The sequence below is a fragment of the Mesoplodon mirus genome, assembly GCF_964341445.2.
Source record: "Mesoplodon mirus genome assembly, chromosome: 18".
Taxonomy (NCBI): Eukaryota; Metazoa; Chordata; class Mammalia; order Artiodactyla; family Ziphiidae; genus Mesoplodon; species Mesoplodon mirus.
Window position 1 is genome coordinate 25876404 of NC_138994.1, and position 27255 is coordinate 25903658.

Genomic DNA, 27255 nt, shown 5'->3' on the forward strand with positions numbered 1-27255 from the left:
CTGAAAATATTCCAGCAAGATGGATATTTTTTTTTACTTTTTTTAAAATTTTTAATTATTTGGCCGCACCGTGTGGCTTGTGGGATCTTAGTTCCCTGACCAGGGATTGAACCCAGGCCTGCAGCAGTGGGAGCATGGAGTCCTAACCACTGGAGCACCGGGAAATTCCCAAGATGGTTTTTTGTTTTTTTCCGGTACGAGGGCCTCTCACTGTTGTGGCCTCTCCTGTTGTGGAGCACAGGCTCTGGACGCGCAGGCTCAGCGGCCATGGCTCACGGGCCTACCGATCTGCGGCATGTGGGATCTTCCTGGACCGGGGCATGAACCTGCGTCCCCTGCATCGTCAGGCAGACTCTCAACCACTGCGCCACCAGGGAAGCCCTAATTGGGAGTTGTTATTGCAAGATCTGTAATCAATCTTCCCTTCTTTTGGTATTTTTTTAAAAATTGAGGTCACAGTAAAATAAATTAGATATCCTGCCTAAAAGTGGAAAATACTAATCTTCACCTATTTACTTTTGGACCAATGGAGTTATATCCTTGATTATTGTAGAAAATGGAATTGTACTTAAAAATAACTTCATACAAAATTAAAATATGGGAAAAAATTAAAAAGAAATAAAAAGAAAAGGAAATAAAAAGAAAAATTAAAATATGGAAAAACTGGCTATGGAAATCCTATTACATTTTCATATATTTGAAAAATCTTCATCTACATGGCATTTCAATAACATACTTTAAGCTTAAGGTCACAAAAATAAAAGGAAAGTAACAAAATTGTATTTAAGCACCTCTAACTGTTCAAGTCAATTCTAATGCTACAGTGCTGCTTTTGTTATTCATGTTTTTACCTATTTAAAAAAATTATACGGACTTCCCTGGTGGCGCAATGGTTAAGAATCCACCTGCCAATGCAGGGGACACGTGTTCGAGCTCTTGACCGGGAAGATCCCGCATGCCGCGGAGCAACTAGGCCCATGCGCCACAACTACTGAGCCCACGTGCCACAACGACTGAAGCCTATGTGCCTAGAGTCCGTGCTCCGCAACAAGAGAAGCCACCTCAATGAGAAGTTCACGCACCGCAACGAAGAGTAGCTCCCGCTTGCTGCAACTAGAGAAAGCCCGCGCCCAGCAGCGAAGACACAACAGAGCAAAAAATAAATTAAATAAATAAACAAAATTTAAAAATTATATAAGTAATACATGTCTTTGACAAAAAAAAATACAAAGAAGTACGTAATTTAAAAAGTGATAATCTGGGCTTCCCTGGTGGCGCAGTGGTTGAGAGTCTGCCTGCCAATGTAGCCAATGTAGGGGACACGGGTTCGTGCCCAGGTCTGGGAAGATCCCACGTGCCACGGAGCGGCTGCGCCCGTGAGCCATGGCCGCTGAGCCTGCGCATCTGGAGCCTGTGCTCCGCAACGGGAGAGGCCACAACAGTGAGAGGCCCGCGTACCATGAGAAAAAAAAAAAGTGATAATCCAACACTATGAAAGGTAACTCCATTATTAACAATCAGTTTGCAGCCTTCCAGATTTTCCTATACATATATAAACACATTCAGGTTTTCTGTTTTGCTTTATTTTGATATTTAACCTAATTGGGATATTACTCATATTGATCTGCATGTTGTTTTTTTTCCTAATGTACTGTACTCATCTTTCCATGTCTGTACTTACGGATTGACCTCATTGCCTCGTTGTTTTTTTTTTGGCCCGCTGCGAGCAGCTTGCGGGATCTTAGTTCCCCAAACAGGGGATGAACCCGGGCCTCAGCAGTGAAAGCGCCACAGTTCTAACGACTGGACCGCCAGGGAATTCCCAAACTCATTGTTCTTAATGACTACATAATAACCACCTCTTGGGCTTCCCTGATGGCGCAGTGGTTGAACGTCCGCCTGCCGATGCAGGGGGCAGGGGTTCGTGCCCCGGTCCGGGAAGATCCCACATGCAGCGGAGCAGCTGGGCCCGTGAGTCATGGCCGCTGAGCCTGCGCGTCCGGAGCCTGTGTTCCACAATGGGAGAGGCCCCAACAGTGAGAGGCCCGCATACCGCAAAAAAAAAAAAAAAGAAAGAAAGAAAGAAATAATTTTCAAATATGTAGATATTTTCTTAGTTTTTTTCTTGTTTTCTACCTTAATTGCATCACTGTCTGAGAATGTACTCTGTATGATTTAGAGCATTTGAATTTGTTGAGACTTGTTATATGGCCCAGCATTTTCATAAACATTCCATGTAGACTGGAGAAGAATTTGTGATCTGCAGTTGTGGGTGCAGTATTCTCTATACATCTATTAGGTAAGGTCTGCTTATCCAGTTGTTCAGATCTCTTTCTTACTAGCTCTCCATCTGCTCATTTTAAGAGTTACTGATATATGCATCTGCCACTATATTTGTAGATTTGTCTCTACCTTCTTGCAATTCTGTCCATGGGTTTGCTTTCTATATTTTGAGGCTATGTGTATTAGGCACACACAAATTCAGAACTGTTATGTCTTCTTGGTGAATGAAGCATTCCATCATTATGAAGCATCCCTCTTTACTTCCAGTCATGCTTTTTTGCCATAATGCCTACCTTCTTTTGGTAGTTTTTGCATGGTTTGTCTTTTTAAATTTTTGTTCTTCTTTCAAAAATTGTGGTACAATGCACAATTTACTGTCTTAACCATTAAACTTTTTAAAAATTGTGGTAAAAACTCTGTTAACATGAAGTTTACCATTTTAGTCATTTTAAAGTGTACAGTAAAGTACATTTACATTGTTCTGCAATTAATCTCCAGAGGTCTTTTCATCTTACCACACTGAAGACGCTATATGTGTATCCAGTTAACAATTCCCCATCCTTCCTTCCTACCCCCTGCTTGGCAATCACCCTTCCTACTCTCGAAGAATTTGTCTACTCTAGATGCCCTCATACAAATACAATCAGACAGTGATTTGTTTCTTGCTGCTGGTTTATTCCACATAGCACAATGTTGTCAAGGTTCATCCATGTTGTAGCATGTGTAGCATTTCCTCCCTTTTGAAGGCTGAGTAATATTCCATGGTGTGTATATACCACAATAAAAAAAAAACTATTCATCTGTTGATGGACGCTTGGGTTCCTCCCACCTTTTTGTGATTGTGAATAATGCTGCTATGAACATGAGTGTTTAATATCTGTTTGAGTCCTTGCTTTCAATTCTTTTGGTTATATACCCAGAAGTGGAAGTGCTGGGTTATATGGTCATTGTTTAATTTTTTGAGAAACTGCCATAATGTTTTCCATAGTGGTCACACCATTTTACATTCCTACCAGCAATGGACAAGTATTTTAATTTCACTACATCTTTGCCAACGCTTGTTATTTTCTGTTTTTTGTTTTGGTTTTGATAACAGTTGTCTAAATGTGTGCGAGGTGATACTTACTCTGGACTTAAGTTGCTGTCAAAAGCAAAGGACCTTAGGGCACAAGGACCCCAAATCTTAGAATCACCTCCCTGTTCTGTCTACCCCTGATAGTTTTCACTCTTATTAACCTACCAGATGTTTCCAAGCAGATGTTTTGAGGAATACATTGTCTATTTTGTTTTAGTAGTCCTTAGTGGGGGGGGGTTAGTCTGAATTATCTGGACCACCATCACTTCTTTTCTGTATTTCAAGAAGAAATGAAGTGGGCCTTAAAGGTAGAAGGAGAGTAGGAGTCCATGGATTTAATATTTCTTTATTTTTTAACCCATGTTATTTCCCACGTCTATATTTTAAGTAACCTGGAGTAGATATCCTGGCTGAGTACTCGCAGTAGCTCACATTAACAGGCAGTGAATTTTTTTTTTAGATTAAGTGGGAATAAAAAGAGAAGAAAATCCATGGAAGAAAAAGGAGTGGAAGAAGAAAGGGAGAGAGAAGGAGGACCTAGAGGGATAGAGATGGAGAAGGCAGAAAAGCGGGAAAAAGAAAAGAGAAAGATGAAGCGGGGAGAACAGAATTAAAGGAAGCTCCATTTAGTTTTACCAAGACCTGTAGCCAGCGCTTCTGTAGAAATCCAGAGTTACTACCTGCTTAACAAGCAAACAAACAAAAAATTCCTTTCACATTGTCCTTTCCTTGCCAACCATTCACTTATTTTCATGACTGGTCGTGGAAAAAGGAAACTAATTCATTCACTCAACAAATATTTATTAGGTACCCACTATATGCCAAGCTCTGTTCTGGGCACTGAGGAGAAACAAATGAACAAAACCTACACAAGCCCTTGCCCTCACTGAACTTCTGTTCTAGTGGGCCACTGTACCCAAGGTACAGTGATTGAGGTGCTAAATGCTGTAACAAACAGATCACAACTTCTCAGCAGGTTAACATAATAAAGGTCTGTTGTCTGCTCAGCTGAGAGTCCTTGCATGTATTTTTGGTCATGCAGATCTGCCCTGCTCATTCAGAGTCACACTTCTGCTTCACGTCTATTGGCAAGAACTAGTCACATGGCCCCAAAGGCAAGGGCATGGCTGGGAAATGTAGTTCCCAGTAACAAACACAAGTCTTTGGTGATCAGCAAACTGATTCTTCACATGGAAAGATACAGACAAGAAACTGAATAACAAATTATTTATTACTTTCGGAGGTGATAAATGCTATGGGAAAAATGCAGGAAAGAAATAGAGTGTCTGGGAGGGGGGGGAGTATTGAAAATTTAAATAGACTGGTGAGAGACGGACTCACTGGGCTGAGCAAAGCTTGAAGGAAGCAGAGGCGTGAGCCATGTGAATATAGGGGAGACGGTGTGACTGGAAGAGGAAACACTCAAAAAGGAGCCCATTATGGCTGAAACAGAGCCAGCGGAGAGAGGCAGGAGATGAGCTCAAACAAATCAGAGGCAAATCGTGTGGGACTCTAGATTTATCCTCTGAATGAGACGAGAAGAATCAGATGGGTGTGAGCAGAGGAGAGCTGGGATTTGATCTGCACTTTATCGAGACCAGTGTGGTGGCTACGTTGGGAATACACTGAATGGGGGCAAAGGGAAGGAGATAAAAGTGCATGGGACCAGAGTGGCAACAATGGAGGTGATGAGAGATGTAGATTGCTAGATACAATTTGAAGGCAAAGCAGGATTTGTAGATGGATTGAAGATGGAGTTTGAGAGAAAGACAGGAGTGACTGTGGCCTGAGCAATTAAGAGATGGAGCTAGGGAAGACCATGGTGGAGCACGTTTGTGGGGGGAACTCAAGAACTCACCTCTAGACATGTTGAGCTTGCGACGTCCATGAGAGTTTCATGTGGAGACGCTAAGAAGCTGCTGGACTAGGGTCTGAAGCTCAGGAGAAAGCCCTGGGCTTGAGCTACAGGTTTAGAGTCCTTTCTCAGGGTAAAGACGCTACTCAAAGCCTTGAGACCGAAAGAGAAGGGCAGGCAGTGTAGTTGAAAAAGAGAGACCCAAGGACTGAGCCTTAGGTCTGGACAGAATAAGATGTGGCCATTGCTGGGGATGGGGAGAAAAAAAGTGAGGGAAGGAAGCGGGCGTGAGTGGGGAATTATTTGGGGCTGTGGTTCATCAGATCAGAATCAGAATGGAGCACCATTAATGGTGACCAAGGGGTCTGTTTCCCCCCAACTCCACTCCTACCTGCCTGCCTCTAGCTGTGTACAATCCCAGTGGTCTGATGATGGGCAGGGCCGTCAGCTGCTCATTCCATGCTTCTGCACTCTTTCACCACCACCCCTCGCTCTCATAAAGGTTTGGTCATTCATTCAACAAATCTTTGCTGAATGCCTATATATGTGCCAGGCCCTGAGTGAACAAGCTAGACAAGGCCTGTGCCCTTCTGGAGCTTATACTCCATAAGGGGGCTGGGGCAGATAATAAACAATCAACAAATAGACAAACAAGAACATTCCTAATCCAGGGTAAAAGAATAGAGAATGCCCTGCTTTGGTGCAGGGGATCATGAAAATTCTCTTCCAGGAGGGGACATCCGAGCTGAGACCTGAGCGCTAAAAGGATGATGGCCATCAGATCTGGGGGTCAAGGATCTGGCTGGAGGGAGGCTTGCAGTGCTGCAGGGGAATGTTGAAGGCCAGTGTGCTGATCATGGTGAGGAGCCCCCTCACATGGGACCTTGTAGGCTATGGTTAGGAATTTGGTTTTATTCTAAGTGTGACGAGGACACCTCCCGTGGGTTTAAGCAGAGCACTCACGTGACAACATTTCACAGACCTCACTGGGTTGGTCAGATGGAGAGCAGACAGTAGGGGGCAGAGTGGAGGCAGCGAAAGGATTTAGGAGGGTTTTCGAGCTGAGGCCACAGGTGGCATCTTGCACTAGGATGGGCCAGGATGCACGTTGTCTTGGACGAACGGGTGGGTCAGGCAGTCATACATATATCAAGCTCTTCTCTGGGTCCAGGCCTATGCAAGGCCAAGAAAAGCACCTCCTAAAGAAACATGAGCGAGGTACAGTCCTTGCCCTCAGCTTACTGAAAGCTGAATTACAGGAAACTCAGACCACACATATTAAGGTGCCGGGTAAACACAAAGCAACCAGTAAGTCAGTGCATAGGAGAGGCTGACTAGGTGCAGAAGGGGGACTGGAAACAGTAACTGGCTACCGCGTAAAGGGGAGACTTTGGAGCCTTCTCCAGACGGGCGGGGCGGCTCATTTTCCAGCGGGCAGCGGCAGAGGGTCGCGAGCAGCGCTGCCTCCCCGCCCCCAGCCCACGGCCCCGCGTGGCGGCGGGGCCTGGATTGTCCAAGAACTTGGCTCCGGGCTCCAGTTTCCCAACTCACGGAGCTCAGAGAAGCGGTGACTCAGGCGAGGGCCCTCCCGACACGCCGCGTTCTCAGCCGGCCTGCAGTGACTCACCACCTCGCTCCCTCCCTCACCGCTGACCCCGGGCCAATCCCTTAAGGAGTCTACACCCCACTCTTCTCACTTGGCCGGGACAATTGCCTGGTGGAGTTTTTAGCTCCCCGGGGGCAGGGCTTCTGTCAGCAACCGTCCAGGTTCCTCGAGAGAGGCTTCGCCTAGGGGCTGGTGGAGCGTAAAACCTTTGGGTGGACCTGAAGGCCCCAGGCCCTCCCCGTGCACCGAAGGAGGGCTTTAATGCCTGTGCATTCTTCTAATTTCAGAGCCTTTCAACAGCATTTTATACCGAATACAATTTCGCAAGTCTTGGTGTCCTGGAGGAATTTTCCCTTGGACACCTCTTGGTCAAAATTTGCTTGGGGAAAACAAAAAAGCAACCAGAGTAGGCCCCCAAAGTCTGCAAAGCAGAGACCAGTGGCAATGGGAGGTGAGAGTGCGGCGGACTGACCAACGGGCCCCGGGGCAAGGGGACCACCGCGCGAGGGCGCGGGCCGAAGCTCTACTCGCCCGCGCAACCGAAAGCGGGCGGCGAGTATCGCGAGAGCGCTCAGCTCCCCTGCAGCGAGCCCTCGGGCAGGAGCAGAGGCCCAGGCGGCGGGCGTGGGCTGCGGGGACGCTCGCCTGGTTCTCCGGCTGGCATCTCGGCGCCCCTACTTCCAGCGCGCCCCGTCGCAGCCAGGCGACCTGAGCGTCCCCCAACCAGCCTTGGGCCGGAGTGCTGCCCGCAGTTCTCCGCTCGCCCGGCCGCCGGCGCTCGCCGCCCGGCCGCCGGCGCTCGCCGCCCGGCTGGGACCCGGCAGGTGGACTGCGGCGGGCGCACCCTCCTTCCGGCCCCGGCCCCTCCCTCGAGCCCTGGCGCGCCTCTGCTCCCCGGCCAGAGCTCGCCATCTGCGCCCCCGAGTTACCTGCCTCGGGAAGTCCCAGTTCACAAGCAGCCGGGACTGTAAAAGGGTGGATTCGGCAGAGCCCAAAACCACATTTCTAGGGGAGGGGTGGGGTCCCCATCTAGAGGGTCGCAGATCGCATTACCGGCCGAGGGGAGGAGACAGCGGAAGGGAGAGTCAACAGAGGTAAAAGTTGCTTTTCGCTTACTACTCCCCCTCCCCCTCCCTTACGCGCTGCGATGCCGGTAGGCTCGGGGACACAGTGTCCGCCCCGGAACGGTTTGGCAGGACAGAGGTATCTTTCCATACGCGGATGCTGCAGTCAGAGCGCCGCTTGGCCTGCAGGGCTGCCGGGCTCCGGGGCCCCGAGGGCGACCCCCGTCTGCCTGGGGGCGGGAAGCAGAAGCCCGCCTCCGGGCACCGAAGATCTAGAGCAATAACAGACGCATAAATAAACCAATGAGCGGCTCTTTGCTGCCAGCAGCAGGGAAACCTCGGGCTGATTAAATGCAGACGCGGGGTTGTCTGCCAGGACAGGAGGGCGGCGGGGTACAGGGAACCGGCGTGGAGGCGAAGGGTGGGGGGAAGGGAGGCCGGGGCAGGAGCGACGGGAAAGACCCAAAGCCACGTTTTTAAACATGGCGTGGGGGGGGCGGTTTTAAAGGGAACCAGTACGGGGGAGGAGGGGACCGGTCTGCGGGCCTCTGGACCTTTTTTAATACATATTACTTTGAATACATATTACCATGTGAAGTGTTAGTATTCACTTCAAAGTGAAGTTGGTGGTTGGCCACCGAACAGGTTGTCACACGAAGCATTCTAAAATGGGAAATGCCATAGTACTGAAGTTCGTGGTGAAGCGAGGGTCTGTGTCTTTGAACACATCGCTTTTTTAGTCTGTCCTTTTGGCTGGGAAGCTGGGACACTATTTTTAGGTAAGGCGGGAGTTTTGGGGAGTCAGTAAGTGCCTCTCTATCAGCTGGTGTGCTTGATTTTTGCAGTTGTTAGCAAGAAGTTTCTAATACCATAAGTATTCAATCTACATTGTTTTAAAGTCTGTATACATTTATGGACAGTCCAGTGTTTTACTGGAGCAGGGAGTGATGCCAAAATAACAGGGGAAATCATTTCTACTTGCAAAGGACCTTGTGTAGTTTAAAACTATAGAGCATATTCATGAAAGGCTAAGAATATTGCAGAGGGACCTACAACTAAGTAGACCAGATCTTACACATGCACTTTTGTCCTCTGTTTAAGAAGTAGGCATGGTATTGATATTAAATGCAAATTAGTCTATAATTATCTGTCAGACTCTATTTAAGATTCTAAATACAGGCCCAGCACAAGAAGTAAGGCCCTTTGCCTGTTGTTTTAAATGCTTAACAGTTTTAAATGCATAGTAGATTTGGGGCCAAGTTTATCAACTTGTCGATAAACAAGAGATGGGGAGGAGCTACTTAAAAATTATAAACAAAGTGTTATGGCTGTTTATTTCCATAAACTTAGATAAGTATACATGCAAATATAATTTGATTTCTAAATAATAGTTTGAATTGTTTTCCAGGAGAGAAGTATGATATGTGTGGAGAGTGTGGCCGCAGCAGCTTGTAGTTCATTTAAATTGCTGGGTGTAGTCAGGATGACTTCGGTAGCACTGGCTAGGAGCCACATAAAACTTAGTGGTCTGTCACTTCACCGGTGGCTGAGATTATACTTTTGAGCTATCCTGAATTTAATAAGGTTAATATTCCTCTTTCAAAAATAAATAGTAGATATAACATGAAGATTTTTAATTTATATGTATATATATGTGTGTACATATATATTTATATATGTATCTATCTTTATTTTAAAAGCTACCAATTGTCTAAAGCAAATTGAACGTTTTTCAGCATACTACTAAAGAGTCATACCAACTTGTTTACTGGTGTAAATTGTACTGGGTCAGTTTCTCCAAGGGCAGGAAGTTGTCTGGTAAAGCCAGAATTTGTTTTTTTTGTTTTGTTTTTTTTGCGGTAGGCAGGCCTCTCACTGCTGTGGCCTCTCCCGTTGTGGAGCACAGGCTCCGGACGCGCAGGCTCAGCGGCCATGGCTCACGGGCCCAGCCGCTCCGCGGCATGTGGGATCTTCCCGGACCGGGGTACGAACCCGTGTCCCCTGCATCAGCAGGCGGACTCTCAACCACTGCGCCACCAGAGAAGCCCCTAAAGCCAGAATTTGTGTGTTCAACTTGTTTTGACCCCCAGAAACCCTGATTCATCATTAGGTTCTTCAAAGAATGCAGGCACATTTTTTTGAGTAAACCATTGCGACGTGTGAATGTTTGTGATTTTTGTTATTTCTGTGCCATATTTTAGGTGTTCTCGGAACATCTGAATTTGCCTTTTTGCTTTCTTCTGTCGATATTCTCCTAGTGGTGAAAATAATCCTGTGAGGCGAGCTTCCTTTCAGTAGGCAATATGTGTAACTAATATAGTTTAAAAACTTATTTATTTTTATGTAAAACTGATGCATGCTATGGTCAACAAATCCAAGCAGTGCTAAGTGTATATAGGAAAAAAGATAAAAAGCCTCTGTTCTCCTTCCTCCATCGTTAGCCATGTCCCCCTAATCTGACCGTAGAAAGCAGTTGGTGTTACTTGGTGTTTGGAAGACCTCTCTTGACTCGGTGCGTGGGCAGTAGTGAAAGCAGAGGGAGAAGTCATGGAAGGCATGGCCACGGAACCCGTTTAGATGTTAGGCAGGTATTCCACCCTTATTTCCTGTGATGTTAATTAATATTGATCATCTTAAACTTCCATTAGTTTAAGATAACTGTAATTGAATTGTTAGTGAAACACTCAAACAGTTAATTGCATTGTCAGGTTGGTAAAGTTTTGATTTGTTGATCTTGTAAGGAAATAAATGTTTGGAAATTGAATTCACGTAACCTTAGGGCTGGGAGTAATGTTGGTAATTATCATTTGTGGAATTTTATGATGAGATGCACAGTATACTTACTCTAGGCTTTTTATAACTCATTATGTTTCCTTTAGTTTTCAGAACAACTCCAAGATAGCTGTTATTTCTGCTTTGCAGAGGAGATTTAGGTTAAATGTGAATTAACGAACATAACGTCGCAAGACCAGTAAGTGGTGGTGCTGGCGCTGTGCCTTGGAAAGGGCGTTCTCTTTCCACTGCAGTATGCTCTGCTGCTTCTATCTAGTCTGTCTTATTTTCCAGATGAGGAAATTGAGGCCTGGAGAAGTCAAGTGACTTTCCCAAGGTCATACAGCTGATTAGTAGTAACATTAAACCAAACTTTTATCTCTGGACTCTTGGTCCTGGCTGGTTATGCTACATTTTACTGAAGTACTGTGGACCAAAGGACCATATGCTGTGACCACTGGATACAAATGCTTCAGAACTGATACATCAGCAGTGGTGTTTTCTAGTATGTATTCAAAGGTTCCTTCTCTCTCTTTCAGAAATTATAAAGAGCTCTGATGGGCTCTTTGGGTGATACCCAGTGCAGTGAACTGCAGGTGAGTAAGGTCTGGGAGAGCCTTATTTACAAAGCAAGGACTTGGTAATGCCTGAGGAAAAGACCAAAGGGACTTAATCTAGAGGAGGGTGTCTGGTCAGCAAGATGAGCTGGGACAAGGTGGAGGAAGTAGGGCCCTGGTGCAGCAGCGGTGACCTGACTCAATTGGCTACTTCTGGGGCCGACTGGATGATGGTGAACCTACTCCAAACAGACTGCCTGATGCTTTGTCAGTTTGTTTGAAGAGAAGTGAGGGTAGGTTAATCTTCCACTTCTGTTTTGCATGAGTAACTGCACAGGGATTCAACCTATCTGCATATGATTGGCTCTTCAGAGGTCCTTCAGTTTTTGTGTCAACATTCTTGAGTGTTGACCGCCCAGTGCTCTGATGAACAGGTTAAGTGTTAAATTGTCTGTTTTTCCTGTTATCTACTATGTGTGTATTGTCATGAATGACTATATATCTGCATTTCTGAGGATCTGGATACCAGGAACATACCAATGGAAACAGAAGGTTAAACTTTTTCCCTAATGGTTGTATTAGTCCTTCAAATTATTTGTTTATTGCTGAAATGCCCTAAGAATGACATTTTAGTCTTGAGTATTTATTATTTCACAGTAATTAATCTTCTTGGTCCATTATAGTATCTTGGCCATTCAGTATTAAACTAAGAAAATGGTAATACTACAGAAAAACAATTAGAAGACTGTTCTAATATTGTCCTTGTGGGGCATCAGTGCTAAAATTATTTTTTGATGTATTTTTAATGCTAGTCCCAGAGACTTTAATGAGACAATGCTATATACTTTTAGGGTTTATAATTAAACTTAGGCTTGGCTACTTATTGATTGCTAAAGTAAAACATTGTTGTAGGGGTTCTTTGTTTCTTGAGTTAGGGTAGTTTGCACGATTCATCCCCCACAGGTTCATGGGGATGATCAGAAGGCTAGCTGAGCTGGTTTCTTGGTCCTTGGAAAGCTGGGGTCTGGGTTGTCATAGGTCATTGTGATAAGAAGTACATGAGCGTTCTCAGTTAAGGCCAAAGTGAGCAATAAAAGAGAGGTGTGGACCTCTTCCTGAGACTATATCGAGTTTGCATCCTGGGACCCCTAAGTTTGCTCAGTATGGTAGAACTTTCTCTCTTAAATTATAAAATAATTTAAGAATTGTTATTAAGTAAATTGTTAAATATTTGGGTTACTACCCCTAAAACAGTTGATTTTATTTTTGGCATTCTGTTAAAAATATATATAGAGGGATATATATCTCTCTATATCTATCTATATATACATACACACACACATAGATTATTGTACTCCTTTTTAATTATAATGTATATAATTTGAATTTTTCCTACTTATTAGATTATGAAACATTTCCATGTTATAGTTGTCACAATTTTAATTGACATGATTACACTTTGAGAGGCTGCAAAATATTTCATCAAGTCATGCCGTCAATAATTTACTTAACTCTTTTTATGTTAGTTATTTATGTTGCTGGCTCGTTTTCAGTTAATACTTTAATGTACATTATTGTAGATATTATTGTCCTTTTCTTCTGGCTCATTATATCTCTAGGATAAATTTTTGAATGCATTATTGTGTTAAATGGTATGAATGTTTTTATGGCTTTTGATATATATATCGCCATCCTGTTTTTCAAGAATGTTATACCAGTTTGTACTACTAAGAGATATACAGATGTACCTGTTTCGCCATAACTGGATATAAATACATTTTTTCCGTAAAAGTTTTTGCTTATTTAATAGTGTAAAGTGGCATTTGTACTTCTTTGTTCTATAATGTTGAATTTTTCTCTTTGAGTCTCTTCATGGTGAATTGTTTGTTCATATCCTTTGCTATTTTAATCAGTAAACTATCGATGTGGGCTTTGGATGGTAAGGCAAGTATAACCAGCTAATAAACAGGTGATTATTAAAAAGATGATCAGAACCTGTTCGGGGAGAATGTTCAGAGAGAGTCTAGTCTGGATGGTAAGTTTTCTTGAGAACATAGTGGTTGAAGGGGAACGGGTGAGTTATTCCAAGGTTCAGCTCAGCACATGTTTAGTGCGCATCCATTGTGTACCACGTGTTGCATCCTCTTAGTGCTTCTCAAGTCATCGTGGCGTATACTTGGCTGAAGGAGGAGGCTGCTTGAGGCTGCTTGAGGCTTGACTTGTGGGACTTTGGCTGCTGAAGTCTCTTTGTGGAGGGCTGAGGGGATGACTGACTAGAACCTCTTTAGCTCATTCAGGGCATACCACAGTGCCACGGCACAGTCTTTGAGAAGCTCTGTTCTGAAGGATACAAAGACGAATAAAGCATCATTTCCTCTGACAAGGAGCGAATCATCTAGTAGAGAGAGTAGGGGCACCAAAACAAGAAAGGACTAATAGGAATTTGAAGGGTGCTGTAAGAGGGGTTCAGACAAGGTGCTTAGGGGTTCAGTGGACGGAGTGATACTGCCCCCTTGGGGATGTAAGGGAACACTTCAACTGAGGAGGTGGCATTTAAATTGCACCACTGTGAAATTGAGGCGCCAGGGCAAGAAGAGGGCATTCTGGAGGGAAGGGTAGCTTGAGCAAAGGCTGAGGGGTGGTGTTGGAAATGAGGTGGATGTCCGGAAACTGAGTATCCAAATTACCCGGACCCTGGGTTACATGAAAGAACATAGTGGACAGTGAGGCTGTTGAGAGGTCATGACTGGGTTTTGGAGAATGCATATGATGGATTGTGAGTGAGGAGAAACTAGAGACAGGGTTTTCAGTCGAGTTCATGGCACTACTCCAGGTGAGGGATGATGAGTGCCTGAGTTAGTGTGCTTGGGAATGAAAGGAGGTGGTGGAGTCAAGAGGTACTTTGGAGGTTGAACAGAGAGATGTGGTGACTGATTAGGTAGGAGGGGAAGGAACAGTCAGTTCTGTGTCTTAAGTCAGAGATGATGCTGAGGTATTTGTGGTTGGATGGCTGGCAGAATGGGACAGCAGGAATACAGAGGTCAGGAGGAAGAGCAGGTCTTAGGGGTTTAGAATAGAGAAAAGATGATTTTGGTTTTGTGTGTTGAGTTTAAGGAACTAGTAGAAAGGTGAAATCAGAATCTTAACCCTGGAAGGAACAGATGAGGAAGTTCAGGGCCCAGAGGAGCTAGAGGGACCAGTGAGGTCTCACAGTTAGATAAAGCAGAGTGAAGACTGAAGCTTCCTGATTCCCAGTGCAGCACTCTCTTCAGTGCCTCAGACTGAGAAACTTCTCTGCTGTGGTGTTTTCCTCGCACCCAGGTGTGCTCAATAGGAAGTTGGAAGTGGCAGAGCTTATGTTGGGAGTGAAGAGTTTATTTTTTAATTACATTTTTTTATTATGGAAAATTTCAGATGTATAGAAGTGGAAAGGGTATAATCAATCCCACTGTACCCATTGTTCAACTTTAATAGTTAGTGATGTTGTTTCCTCTGTTTCCTCCCTCTCCATCAATTCTATTGAAGCAAATCGGATAAAGTGTTTTGGTGAACTTGAACTCTGGGTATCTGTAGCTAAGGAGAATTGAACAGTTCAGTAGCGTATGTTCTGAGCTTTCTGGGTGGGGGTCTAGAGTGAACAGAAGTAGCATTAATTGCCAGAATTCCTGGGCAAGTCACTTACGTCTTCTGAGCCTTCGTTTGTCTGTGAGACGGAGGTAATAATGGCAGCGTCACAGAATCACCTGAGATAAGGTGTAGAAAACCCTCTGTGAACTGTGAGCCTGAAGTGTTATGCAGATTTTAGTTGTTGGTAATAACAGAAAGGTAGTGCTATTCCTTCGGGCTTCTGTGTTGCTGGCATTCAATACATTTTTATTATTCAACAAAGAATGATGTGAGGTACCTGAGGCTTCAACAGGGAACAAAACAGACAAAATCTCAGCTCTCCTGGAACTCATGTTCTAGGTCTGGAGTATAATAGGAAGCTACTACCTTCATAGTGATTAGTGTGGGCCAGACACTGTTCTAAGTGCTTTCATATTTTACCCTATTTAATTCTTGCAGTAATGCCTTGAAGTGTAGCCCTGTTATTATTCCCATTTTGCAGATTTGGAAATCAAAGCAGATTTTTAAGCAGATTGCCTCAGGTCACAATGCCAGGATTCAGATTCAGGCAGAGCTGGCTTCAAGCCTGTACTCTTACCCCTGTGCCATTAAAACGCTTTAGCTCATTCATGGCGTACTAGTGTTTGGTACAAATACAAAAGGTAGGCCCTGATTGAAATTATTCCTAAACAAGTAAGTGTTCTCTTCTTGAGGGAGAAAAAAAGACAAAACCAAATGAAAAAAATGGCAGTACACAGTTCTCTGTGGATGGGGGTATATTAGTATTCTTACACAGAAAAGAATGTTTCTTCCTAACTTTTTATAGGCTTCAGCAACTTTCTTGGATTCTTTAGATACAAATGGCCACCTCAGTGGAACGAAGTCATTTTCCTGCTGGTACTTGGGAAGAGTCTCTTCTTGAATGAATCTCCTTCTTGCTTACAATTCTTCTTTTTTCTCCTACTCCTCTCTTTCCTTACCTTGGGGCAGTTCCCTTCTCTGATTTCCCCTGTTGTCTGATCCTCCTTTTCCTCACAGCTGTGGTGTCCCTTCCCAGTGTCATCAGCTGCCCATGTTCTCAGGGATTTCCTTCCTTCTGCTTTTGCCTTCTCTTCCCTAGCCTGCCTCTGTCCGTCTTCTTGGGCCTTACCCTCTGTTGTGGCTCTTCTGAGTTTCTTCAGCGGGACTAACGTCAGGACCAATTTCCCGCCTCTGGCTCTGGCTCTGCCTTGCCAGCTCGTGGTTCTTCTTCCTGGGCAGGGAAGATGGGGAAATGGGCAGTGAGCATTCCTTAAGTTTGCATCAGGATTAGGACATGGGCCTCACTCCTTTTAAGGAGGGTTAGGAGGGTATTATGGCTTGCATACCTGTGGGGTTTTTTTTGAATATTGTTAAAATATACATAACATAAAATTTACCATTTTAATCATTTTAGCATACAATTCAGTGTCATTAAGTGCATTCACATTGTTGTACAACCATCACCACCATCCATCTCCAGAACTTCATCTTCCCAAATTGAAGTCTGTACTCATTAAACACTAACCCTCCATCCCCCTCTCCCTCAAGCACCTGGCAAACATCATTCTACTTTCTGTTTCTCAGAATTTGAATAGGGTCCATTCATACCATAGGTACCTCATGTAAGTGCACTGATACAATATTTGTCTTTTTGTGACTGGCTAATTTCACTTAGCCTGTCTTCAAGGTTCATCCATATTGTAGCACGTGGCAGCATTTTCTTCCTTTTTAAGGCTAAATACTATGCCATTGTATGTAAATACCACATTTTTTAAAATCCATCCAGTTTTTGATAGACACTCAGGTTGCTTCCACCTTTTGGCTGTTGTGAATAATGTTGCTGTGAACTTGGGTGTATACATATCTGTTCAGGTCCCTACTTTCAGTTCTTTCAGGAAATACCCAGAAGAATTGTTAGATCATATGGTAATTCTGTGTTTAATTTTTTGAGGAATCCCCATATTGTATTCCATAGCAGTAGCACCGTTTGATGTCCACCAGAAATGTAAAAGGGTTCCAATTTCTCCACATCCTCACAAACAGTTATTTTCTATTTTTTGGATAGTAGCCATCCTAATGGGTGTGAAATGATAATATATACTTGTTTTTAAAGGTGTTTTATGTAGAATAATAGAATTTCAGGACTGGAAATGGTATTAAAGATTTCTGGTTCAATTAGCTGTAGACAGCAACAAATGTTCTCATATGTCTTAGCATTTTCACTTCTTTCTCAGTTGGAGAAAGGCATTTTGGGCAGATGGGTCTCTACTGGATCTTCGGCTCAAGATGAACTATGTCTGACCCAGGCAGGGTACATGGAATGCAGCTTTGCCAGAGATCTGCTCTTCTCTTCTGCCAGTGACTCTCTTTCTTATACTTCTTTACAGTTTCCAACTGTGTCTTCTGGGTTATTTAATCTTCTTTCCAGCTTCTTTAAGGGATAAGGTAATTGTATTCAAATAAACATTTTTATTTAAAAAAACTAGGTAAGTTAGCAATTAATGAGCCCAAGATCAGTATAAACTGCTCAGATGATTAAAAAGACTATTCAATATCAATTTGAAGGAAACCTAAATATTACTCCTGGATGTTAGCTATAATTCCTTACTATGGAAAATAAGTCACCCCTTTTCAATTTTTTTTTTAATTTGGAGGAGATGAGTTAAGCAGCATAAAATAAAATATATTTTATATTTACGAGAAGATTATAACTTCTGGATTAGTTTGGGTTTTGAATCATTTTTAAGTTAAAGAAAACTGTTAGGGCCTCCCTGGTGGCGCAGTGGTTGAGAGTCCGCCTGCCGATGCAGGGGATACGGGTTCGTGCCCCGGTCTGGGAGGATCCCATATGCCGCGGAGCGGCTGGGCCCGTGAGCCATGGCCGCTGGGCCTGCGCATCCGGAGCCTGTGCTCCGCAACGGGGGAGGCCACAACAGTGAGAGGCCCGCATACCGCAAAAAGAAAAAAAAAAAAAAAGAAAACTGTTAGTTTAATTTATATTATGAAAATCTTTACGCCTACAGCAAAGTTGTAAGAATAGTATAATCAATACCCAATTGTTAGCGTTATGTCATAATTTGCCTTGTCTCCCTTTCTCTGTCAAATAGATAGAATTTTTTTTTCCTGAGCCAGCTGAAAGTAAGTGGCAGACATCTTACATGGCATTTCATTCATACTTCATCATGTGTCTCCTAAGAATGAGGACATATTTCTTCATAAACATAATACCATTATCACACCTAAGAAGATAATTCAGTAATACTAATAGTTATACTATCAGATATCAAGTCCATGTATAATTTTTCCTATTTCTTCCCAAAATATATTTTATTTCTTTAGTTTGTTTTTGACTCTTTAGTTTCTTTTTTTTAAATTAATTTATTTAATGTATTTATTTTTGGCTGCGTTGGGTCTTCGTTGCTGTGTGTGGGCTTTCTCTAGTTGCGGCGAGCAGGGGCTACTCTTCATTGCGGTGCACGCGCTTCTCACTGTGTTGGCTTCCCTTGTTGTGGAGCACGGGCTCTAGGCGTGTGGGCTTCAGCAGTTGTGGCGCACGGGCTTACTTGCTCTGCAGCATGTGGGATCTTCCCGGACCAGGGCTCAAACCCGTGTCCCCTGCACTGGCAGGCGGATTCTTTACCACTGCCCCACCAGTTCTTCTTTTATAAAAAAATTATTTCCTCATTTGTTTTTATGTGATGATGCCTTTATTTATTTATTTTTATTATTGTTTATTTTTGGCTGTGTTGGGTCTTTGTTGCTGCGTGCGGGCTTTCTCTAGTTGTGGCAAGTGGGGGCTACTCTTTATTGTGGTGCGCGGAATTCTCATTGTGGTGGCTTCTCTTGTTGCGGAGCACGGGCTCTAAGTGCGCAGGCTTCAGTAATTGCAGCACCCAGGCTCAGTAGTTGCGGCACACAGGCCCTAGAGTGCGTGGGCTTCAGTAGTTGCGGCGTGTGGCCTCAGTAGTTGTGGCTCGCAGGCTCTAGAGCGCAGGCTCAGTAGTTGTGACGTACGGGCTTAGTTGCTCTGCGGTATGTGGGATCTTCTCGGACCAGGGCTGGAACCCGTGTCCCCTGCATTGGGAGATGGATTCTTAACGACTGCACCACCAGGAAAGTCCCAGACGTTCCTTTTTTTAATGACAATTTTGAAGAGTCCTGGTTCATGTATTTCATAGACTGTCCCTCAACTTGGGTTTGTGTGATGTTCTCCTCATGACTGGAATGGAGTTAGGGTTTTGGGGAAGGAGATGTTTACTTTTAATATTTTGTTTCATCTCTCTCTCTTGGATTTTTATATAAGATATTCAGAGCATATAGATATATATTTTAAAAAGCATGCTTGTAGACTATTATTTTATAATCTGCTTGCTATTTTGTAATCTGGTTGGGATGATGGTGGTATCCTTTTTTTTTTTTTTTCAGTACGCGGCCTCTCACTGTTGTGGCCTCTCCTGTTGCGGAGCACAGGCTCCGGACGCGCAGGTTCACTGGCCACGGCTAACAAGCCTGGCCGCTCCGCGGCATGTGGGATCTTCCCGAACCGGGGCACGAACCCGTGTCCCCTGCATCGGCAGGCGGACTCTCAACCACTGCGCCACCAGGGATGCCCATTTTTTATTTTTTTGCGGTACGCGGGCCTCTCACTGTTGTGGCCTCTCCTGTTGTGGAGCACAGGCGCCGGACGCGCAGGCTCAACGGCCATGGCTCACGGGCCCAGCCGCTCCACGGCATGTGGGATCCTCCCGGACTGGGCCACGAACCCGTGTCCCCTGCATCGGCAGGCGGACTCTCAACCACTGCGCCACCAGGGAAGCCCGGTACACTTTTGTTTTAATTATGCAGTTGGCTCTCTTGCGTTGATTTACATTTTATTTATAAAGCTCCACTGCTTTGGATTATGATGTGTTTACAAGGCTACACAGATAATCTGGAAGGGAAAATGAAGAAATACAAATGACAGAAAATATTTTATAATAATAAAATTTTCTTGGCAAGCAGCAACCTTTTCTCAAAGTCAGTCTTTTAATATAATTTGCTTGCCTCATAAATATGGATTTTTTGTTTTTTCATATCTTTATTGATTAGTAAGCATAGTAAATGACTTGGGAGGAATCTCACTCTCTTCAAGAAATAATTTGGAATTATTGATCCAGAATGCTGACAGTTCTCAAAAATGGGTCAGGAAAATCAAAGTAATAGATGGAAAAACAATCTCAATTTTAGCTCTTGATATAACTTTTCTTAAAGTTAGGGTTCTTTTTTATAATTTAAGTTACTAAAACAGATGGTGGAAGGTCCATCAAGATATTTATTTTATGTATTTAAAGCATTTTACTTTGCTGTATTGAATTCCATTCATTCTGGAATTTAGGAGAATTTACCTCTTTATGAAAGAGATGATTCAAAGTAGAAAATGATTGCTGACCTTGGCTTCCAGTTTTCTTCTCAATAGACTTAGTCTCTCTTCTAATGCTTCTTGCATACTCAGTAATTGTATAAGTTTTAGAGAAAAATGCAAGTCTGGCTGAATATTAAGCACAGTACACTAAATAAAGCTTTTTTCCTTTGCAGAATATTTTACATGTGTGTCCCATAGATTCATCAGAGATTCTAGTTTTGGATAAAGGCAAGTACATTTAAAGACAATACAACATCCCTATCTATGACATTGGCATTCAAATGAGAAGTGAATTTGGTTCAGGACAGTTCTTGAACTGCTTAGCATTTAGGTTATTTTAGGTCAACTCTTTGGGAAATTCAATTAGAGTATTTATTGAATGGTTTTAGTGAGCTGATTGGTTGTCATGTCATGTCATAGATGATATAAAACATGACTCCTATTTATAAAATAGTTGTGTTGGTCAGATAAGGCATCTTACATGATGTATTTAATCCAAGATAATGGATGAGTAAGAGGCAGATCATTGTCTAGGAAGTAATTTTGGTTTTGAGAGAGGCATTCTTAGGGAAATAGGCCTTGAAGTGTTCATTTAGAGCTGGGCAGGATTGAGGTCCGGAGAGAGGAGGGAAAGGATATTTGGGTAGAGGGAAGGGCATTGGCAGAGCCTCAGAGGCCTGACGGTTCCTGGGGCCTGTGTGGGAATGGTGGGAAAGTTGGGTTGCAGTCAGCCTGTGGGTGGCCTGGACGTTGGGTAATGAGCGTGGCCGTCAGTTTATGGGCGCCCTCTCTAGAGTGGTGTGTAACTTGCTTCCTCCCTGAGGAAGTGTGACACGCTTGTGCTAGCTGCAGTGTCTTCCCCACAGCTGTGCTGTCCATTGAGGAGAAGGGGGCTTGCTCTGCCATGGCTTCCTTACTCCTCAGGGTATGGCGTGTGAGTTATTTTAATAATGTATCAATCTGCCTTTTCTTTCTTTTGTCACAATGCATTTACTTTCTAACGTGGTCTTGTTTTCAGGGTAATAATTGGGTTTCCACAGGGAAAATAATAATGTGTGAGGCAAATTATTGACTTCAATAATGAATCTCTAATATTTTTCTAGTAGTTCTTCTTTTGTTTAAATTTTTGTTTCGTTAGTTATGTAAAGAAACTTATGGATAGTAATTTCTGCTCAGGTGGATAGTGGTACTGTTTAGCACAGCTCATTGGTCTTCTGAAACCTTTGCAAATGCAGTCTGATTCATTCCAGCCAAGTTAATTATGAGGTACATCATTTTTTTCCCTTAATGGAGACAAATGTAAAAGACAGAGATACAGAAATCATCTTCAGTTTAGATTGAAGAAATTTTAGTTACTACTCTTTGTTCCTGCTATTTGATCACAGTTTATTTTTATTTTTTGAAGTCTGTCTCTAATCAAATAAGATTTAATGTTTTAGAAGTAATAGAGGACCATGACTAAACTAATAAGAAAAGTTAATTTAAGGACAAGAATGGATTTTTAAAAACATAAAAGTACATTTCATGACTTGATTTCAAGATGATCTGGTGGTATCCTTATACTGTCGCAGAAGGAAGTCCACAGTGGGACGAGAATGATGCTTACAAATCAGCACCCTTATTATCTATTACTGAACATGTCTTAGTCCAGGCCAGTCTGCCTACCACCTCTGTGGAACACTGTTGATTTCATTTTTCTTCCAGTATTTACTTTTGGTCCTGGACCAATTATCTAGCTGTGATGGGATTCTTCAAAAGTATCCTACATTTTGTACTTAGTGAACTAGTGATTGTTCTGTTTGCAGACATTCTTTCTGAGGCTCTACTCTTGCCTCGAAAACCTACATTTGCAGAAAGGGAAATGTATAGGTTCTCCTTTTAAATGTATTTATTTTTATTTATTTTTAATTTATTTTTGTCTGTGTTGGGTCTTCGTTTCTGTGCAAGGGCCTTCTCTAGTTGTGGCGAGCGGGGGCCACTCCTCATCATGGTGCGTGGGCCTCTCACTGCCGTGGCCCCTCTTGTTGCGGAGCACAGGCTCTAGATGCGCATGCTCAGTAGTTGTGGCTCACGGGCCCAGTTGCCCCGTGGCATGTGGGATCCTCCCATTCCAGGTCTCGAACCCATGTCCCCCCCATCGGCAGGCAGACTCTCAACCACTGCGCCACCAGGGAAGCCCAGGTTTACCTTTTATTAACAAACTTATCCTTCTTTATTTCTTTCCAGTTTTTAAAAACCGTGTCCATTGTGACATTGAGATTCATATTTAAACATAATTTTAAAATTTTATTCTTAAAATTATCATACAGTAAAACTAACTTTTTTCTTTTATCCTGTTAATTTAACACGTGTAGTTTGTGCAACCATCACTACAATCAGAATACAGAATAATATTATCACCCCCCAGAATTCCCTGATGCTATCCTTTTATAGTTAACTGTCCCCATCCTATAACCTCTGCAACCACTGACCTTTTCTCCATCCCTATAGTTTTGTCTTTTTGAGAATGTCCTATACATGGAATCATACATGTAAGCTTTTGAGACTGGGTTCTTTTACTCTGTCTTTGAGATTCATCTAAGTTATTGCATGTATTGAAAGTTTATTCCTTTTTATTACTCAGTAGTTTTCCATTGTCACTCATTAAAGGACATTTGCGTTGTTTCCAATTTTTAACATTTAGGAATAGAGCTGCTGTAAACATTTGTGTACAGACTTTTGTGCAAACATAGTTTTCATTTCTCTATCTCTAGGGTAGCTGTCTCTGGGGAGAGGGGATTGCTGGATGGTATAGTGAGTATATTTTTAACTTTATAAGAAACTGTCAACCCTTTTTCCAGAGTGTCTGTACCATTTTATACTCTCCCACTAGCAATGTACGAGAATTCCACCTATTCCACATCACTGACACTATCAGTGATTTTAATTTAGCCATTCTAATAGGTATGTGGTAGTATCTTATCATGGTTTTAATTTGCATTTCTCTGATGACTAATGCCATTGGACATCTTTTCATGTGCGTATTTGCCATCATTAGATCCTCTTGGTGGAGTGCCATTGAAATCTTTTGCCTAGCTTTTAATTGGGTTGTTTTCTTACTGTTGAGTTTTGAGAATTCTTTATATATTTGGATACAAATCCTTTTTCAGGTATGTGATTTGCCGTTGGTTTTTTCTCAGTCTTTAGCTTGGCTTCGTATCCTTCTAACATAATAGTGTCTTTCAAAGAGGAAAAAGGTTTAATTTTGAGAAAGTCCAGTTCATAAATTGTTTTCTTTTTTATATTATACTAAGATGGGTAGATTTTAAAATAAGTTTCTGTTCTATAAAAGTGGTGAAAAGTAACTTAGTGATGGGAATGTCCTCATAAAGTTGACTTTGTGGAAGGTGCAAATGTTATTTTCTGGAAAGGTAGTACTAATTAATATACCTCTTAGTCTTGGGAACATCTAGGACTTTTGTTTAACCAAAGGATGCAATTGGTTGAGGTTTGTGAGGGTTTTCACACTTTTTAAAAAAATGATAATCACTAATGTGGTTAAATATGTATACTTTCGTAATGCAGAACTATGTAGGAATTAGTCCTTAAGACTCTTCCAGGGTTAAAAGAGTGGTATATTACATTCCCATTTGATGCTTTGGGGAGTGCCTGAGTTTGAGTTTCTGCTTCACTGGAACAGCATTAGAACTCTGAGTGTAGGTTCAGATTCAGTGGCATGGCTAAAAGCACGAGCTGCATCAGAATGTCTGCATTTGAATCCTGCCTTTTATTTACAGTGTAACTGTGGGTGAGTAACTTAACTTGTCTGTGCTTCAGTTTCCTTATCTGTTAGTGGGAATGATAATAATAACATCCACCTTGTAAGGTCATTATGAGGACTCAAGCAGATTACATAATATAGTCATTTCAACGGCCTCTGGCCCGCAGGAAGCATTCAGCAAATGGCTCTTGTTATTATTCTTATTATTATTGCTGAAATAGCTTTATGATAAAATTGTTTAAACAAATGTTTTGGAATATTTTCAAGAGTCAGAATAACCACATATCACACTAAGTCATTTCTCTCCCATGCCCACTTTTTTCTCTTTGCACTTGTTATTATTAATCAATACCTGTGACCAGTGTTTTTAATAATCATGTATATATATACACTGTTTTACAAGCCAGCTATCAGTTCATTCCATTTTTCACATCCTGTGAGGTACTAATCAGATATACACATATACATCAGTTCGCTTCAGCTGCCTGAAATATCAACCTAAATTGGCTTAAGCTGGAAAGAAATTTGAGTTAGGCTCACCTAACTGCAAAGTCAGGCACAGCTAGCTGGATTCAGGGCTCAAGTAAAGTCATCAGGACTCAGGTTCTCCCCACGAGTCAACTCTGCCTTTTCCTGTATGGACTTCAGTTGTCGGAACTGTATGTTAGAAACTTGGCTGTAGCATATTCACCCCCTGTAGCCTGTCAGCGTTTAGATTCAGCCGGAAAGAGCGCCTGTCTCTTTCCCAGAAGCCTCAGCAAAAGTCTCATGATGTCTCATTGGCTCTTATGGGGTCACATGTCTGACCTGGAGCCAATCGCTGTTTGAGGCTGTGAGACTGGGATTGGCCAGTTCTGGTCACGTGTCACCCGTGGCTCTTTGGCGGAGTCGAGCCCACCGGAGCCACGCTGACTGAGAGGCGGGGAGAGGTACCTACTCTGAGGGAATTTGTGGGCTTTTATTACCAGAAAAAGGGCTGGACGCTGGCTGGTCAAACGACTAATGTGCTGTTAGGCTCTTTTTGTAGATCGGCAACGGATCACAGGGGTTAATGGATTTGAATTAGACCGGATTTGAATTAGAACCTTGGTTACTGATTCCAGCTTTTTTGTCTCCAGGAATGCCGTTCCCCACGGGGGCAGGAGTTTGCAGAAAGTTAGTGTTGTGTATTCTTTTGGTGAAAGTCGGATAATGTTTAACAGGAAGAGAAAGAGTCAAGGCAAATAGGGGTGGCCTTCTCAATGGGTGGACGTGGTGCTTCTTCCCACACTGGTGGGTTTAAGCGACTCAGCGCCCTTCTCCGGGCCTTTCTGTCCCCGTGGCAGAGGCTGTACAAGACCCAGCTTGGTCAGTGTCTGTCCGCTACATGGCAGGGTTGCATGCTGTAGACACGGGTGTATCCGTGTATCCCGGCCAAGAGTGTTGGCTACATGGTGAGGTGTGTCTGGTGCTGGCGTCGTTTAGAGGTAGTTTCTAGATCTCTGTATTTTTTTTTTTTTTTTTTTTTTTGTGATACGCGGGCCTCTCACTGTTGTGGCCTCTCGCGTTGCGGAGCACAGGCTCCGGACGCGCAGGCCCAGCAGCCATCGCTCACGGGCCCAGCCGCTCCGCGGCTTGTGGGATCTTCCCGGACCGGGGCACGAATCCGTGTCCCCTACATCGGCAGGCGGACTCTCAACCACTGCGCCACCAGGGAAGCCCTAGATCTCTGTATTTTTTATAGTCCATTTTAGTGTGGCTTGAGACATTGTCTCACTTTGACTTCGGCTGGCAGTTTCTATTTTATGTTTTTCAAGAAGACGCTTGAACTTCTTCAGGAGTATGTGTAGCCAGGTCATGCTGTTTTCTGAAGAACCAGAGAAGGCAGTTACCAGAGACCTGCCTTGTATGGAGAGCTACGCTACAGAAGTACCCGCAGTGAGGTTCAGGGAGACCGCAGTTAGAAATGAACTGTTGGGACCTGATTAATTGTGGTAGGCATCTTCATATCCAGTGCTGAGGTGGGCACCTGAGCCTACATATCAGAGACATTAACGCTTGAAATTAAGTCAGTTCCCCCCATAGCTCCCGGAGTTAGTAATTCTGTCCCTAATCTCTACTTCTGTGTTACTTTTATTGAGATATCCCTGGCTGATATGTTTGGTGATTAATGTTGATGGTAGGCTTTGTGATCTCCCCTCAGAGCCAGTTTTAGGGGTTAGCTTGTGTTTGTCAGTGATGTACAAGTACACTTGTTTCTCCAATGGCTATTGGAGAGCATAATCACTCTTATGATTGCATAATCATAACCATTATTATTTTACCGAGATGGTGAAAATGGGTGAAAATAATTCCTCTGTCAAGTAGATAAAGTAGTTACATAGCATGATATTTTATTTTCTAAAAATAGAGTGTTGTATGTTGAAATCTGTAAAGTGATTTCCACTTTGTATAAATTGAAAATATGGAATTTTAGTGAAATAACAATAGCTAACACTTACTGAGCACTCACTGTATGCCAGGCATTCTTTTAAGCACTTTACACGTATTATTTCGCTTAATTCTTAAGTGAAAATAAATAACCATAGGAGGTAGGTATTAGTTGTCTCCTTGCCATTTTAGAGGTGAGCAAGTTGAGATACTTGAGGCTAAGTCATTTGCTCCAGGTCACACAGCTGGTGAGTGACACAGTTGGTGAGTGACAGCTGGTGAGTTCTGAATGTAAGTCCTCTGGCTCCAAGCCTGTGCTTTGGATCACTATGCTGTGTTCTGTCCCTAGTAAAGATTTTAGCTCATGTGTTGTTAGTTTTTCTTTTCATTTTGCTTCTTTTTGTAATATTTTCTAGATGTGGGCTAGGAGTTTTATAGAGAAGATTTGCTAATTCTAGGACCTTTGGAATCCATGGATTTATCCATCTTCTGTTGCTGTTATTTGGCAAGCAAACACTCTATGCTTGTTTAGATCAGTAGGTGTCAACCAGGAATGATTTTGCCCCCCAGGGGACATTTGCTGATGTCTGGAGACAGACATCTTTAGTTGTCGTAAGTCAGGAGACGTGCTCCTGGCACCTAGTGGTCAGAGGCCAGGATGCTGCTGAAACATTTATGAAGCACAGGACAGCCTTCCGCAACAAAGAATTGTTCAGCCCAAAATGTCAATAGCATCAACTGTGGCCTATAGAATAAGTGACTGATGACCTTGTAATGCCATTCTGATCTCTAACGGGCAAAGTCACATTAGTAATGTAGAAATGATTACTTTTGATGTTTGTTTGA

At 43.1% G+C, this 27255-nt stretch overlaps 1 protein-coding gene across 1 annotated transcript in view; it reads left to right on the forward strand.

Moving 5' to 3' along the window:
* Window positions 1–7966: 7966 nt before the first annotated feature.
* The window catches only part of LOC309793376 (RAD52 motif-containing protein 1-like), a gene marked incomplete at both ends in the record, with an annotated part of 38743 nt that continues 19454 nt past the window's right edge, over window positions 7967–27255 (forward strand). The window contains one exon of the mRNA XM_082603846.1: window positions 7967–7972. Coding sequence (XP_082459972.1) covers window positions 7967–7972 — 6 coding nt within the window. The remainder of the gene's footprint in view (window positions 7973–27255) is intronic.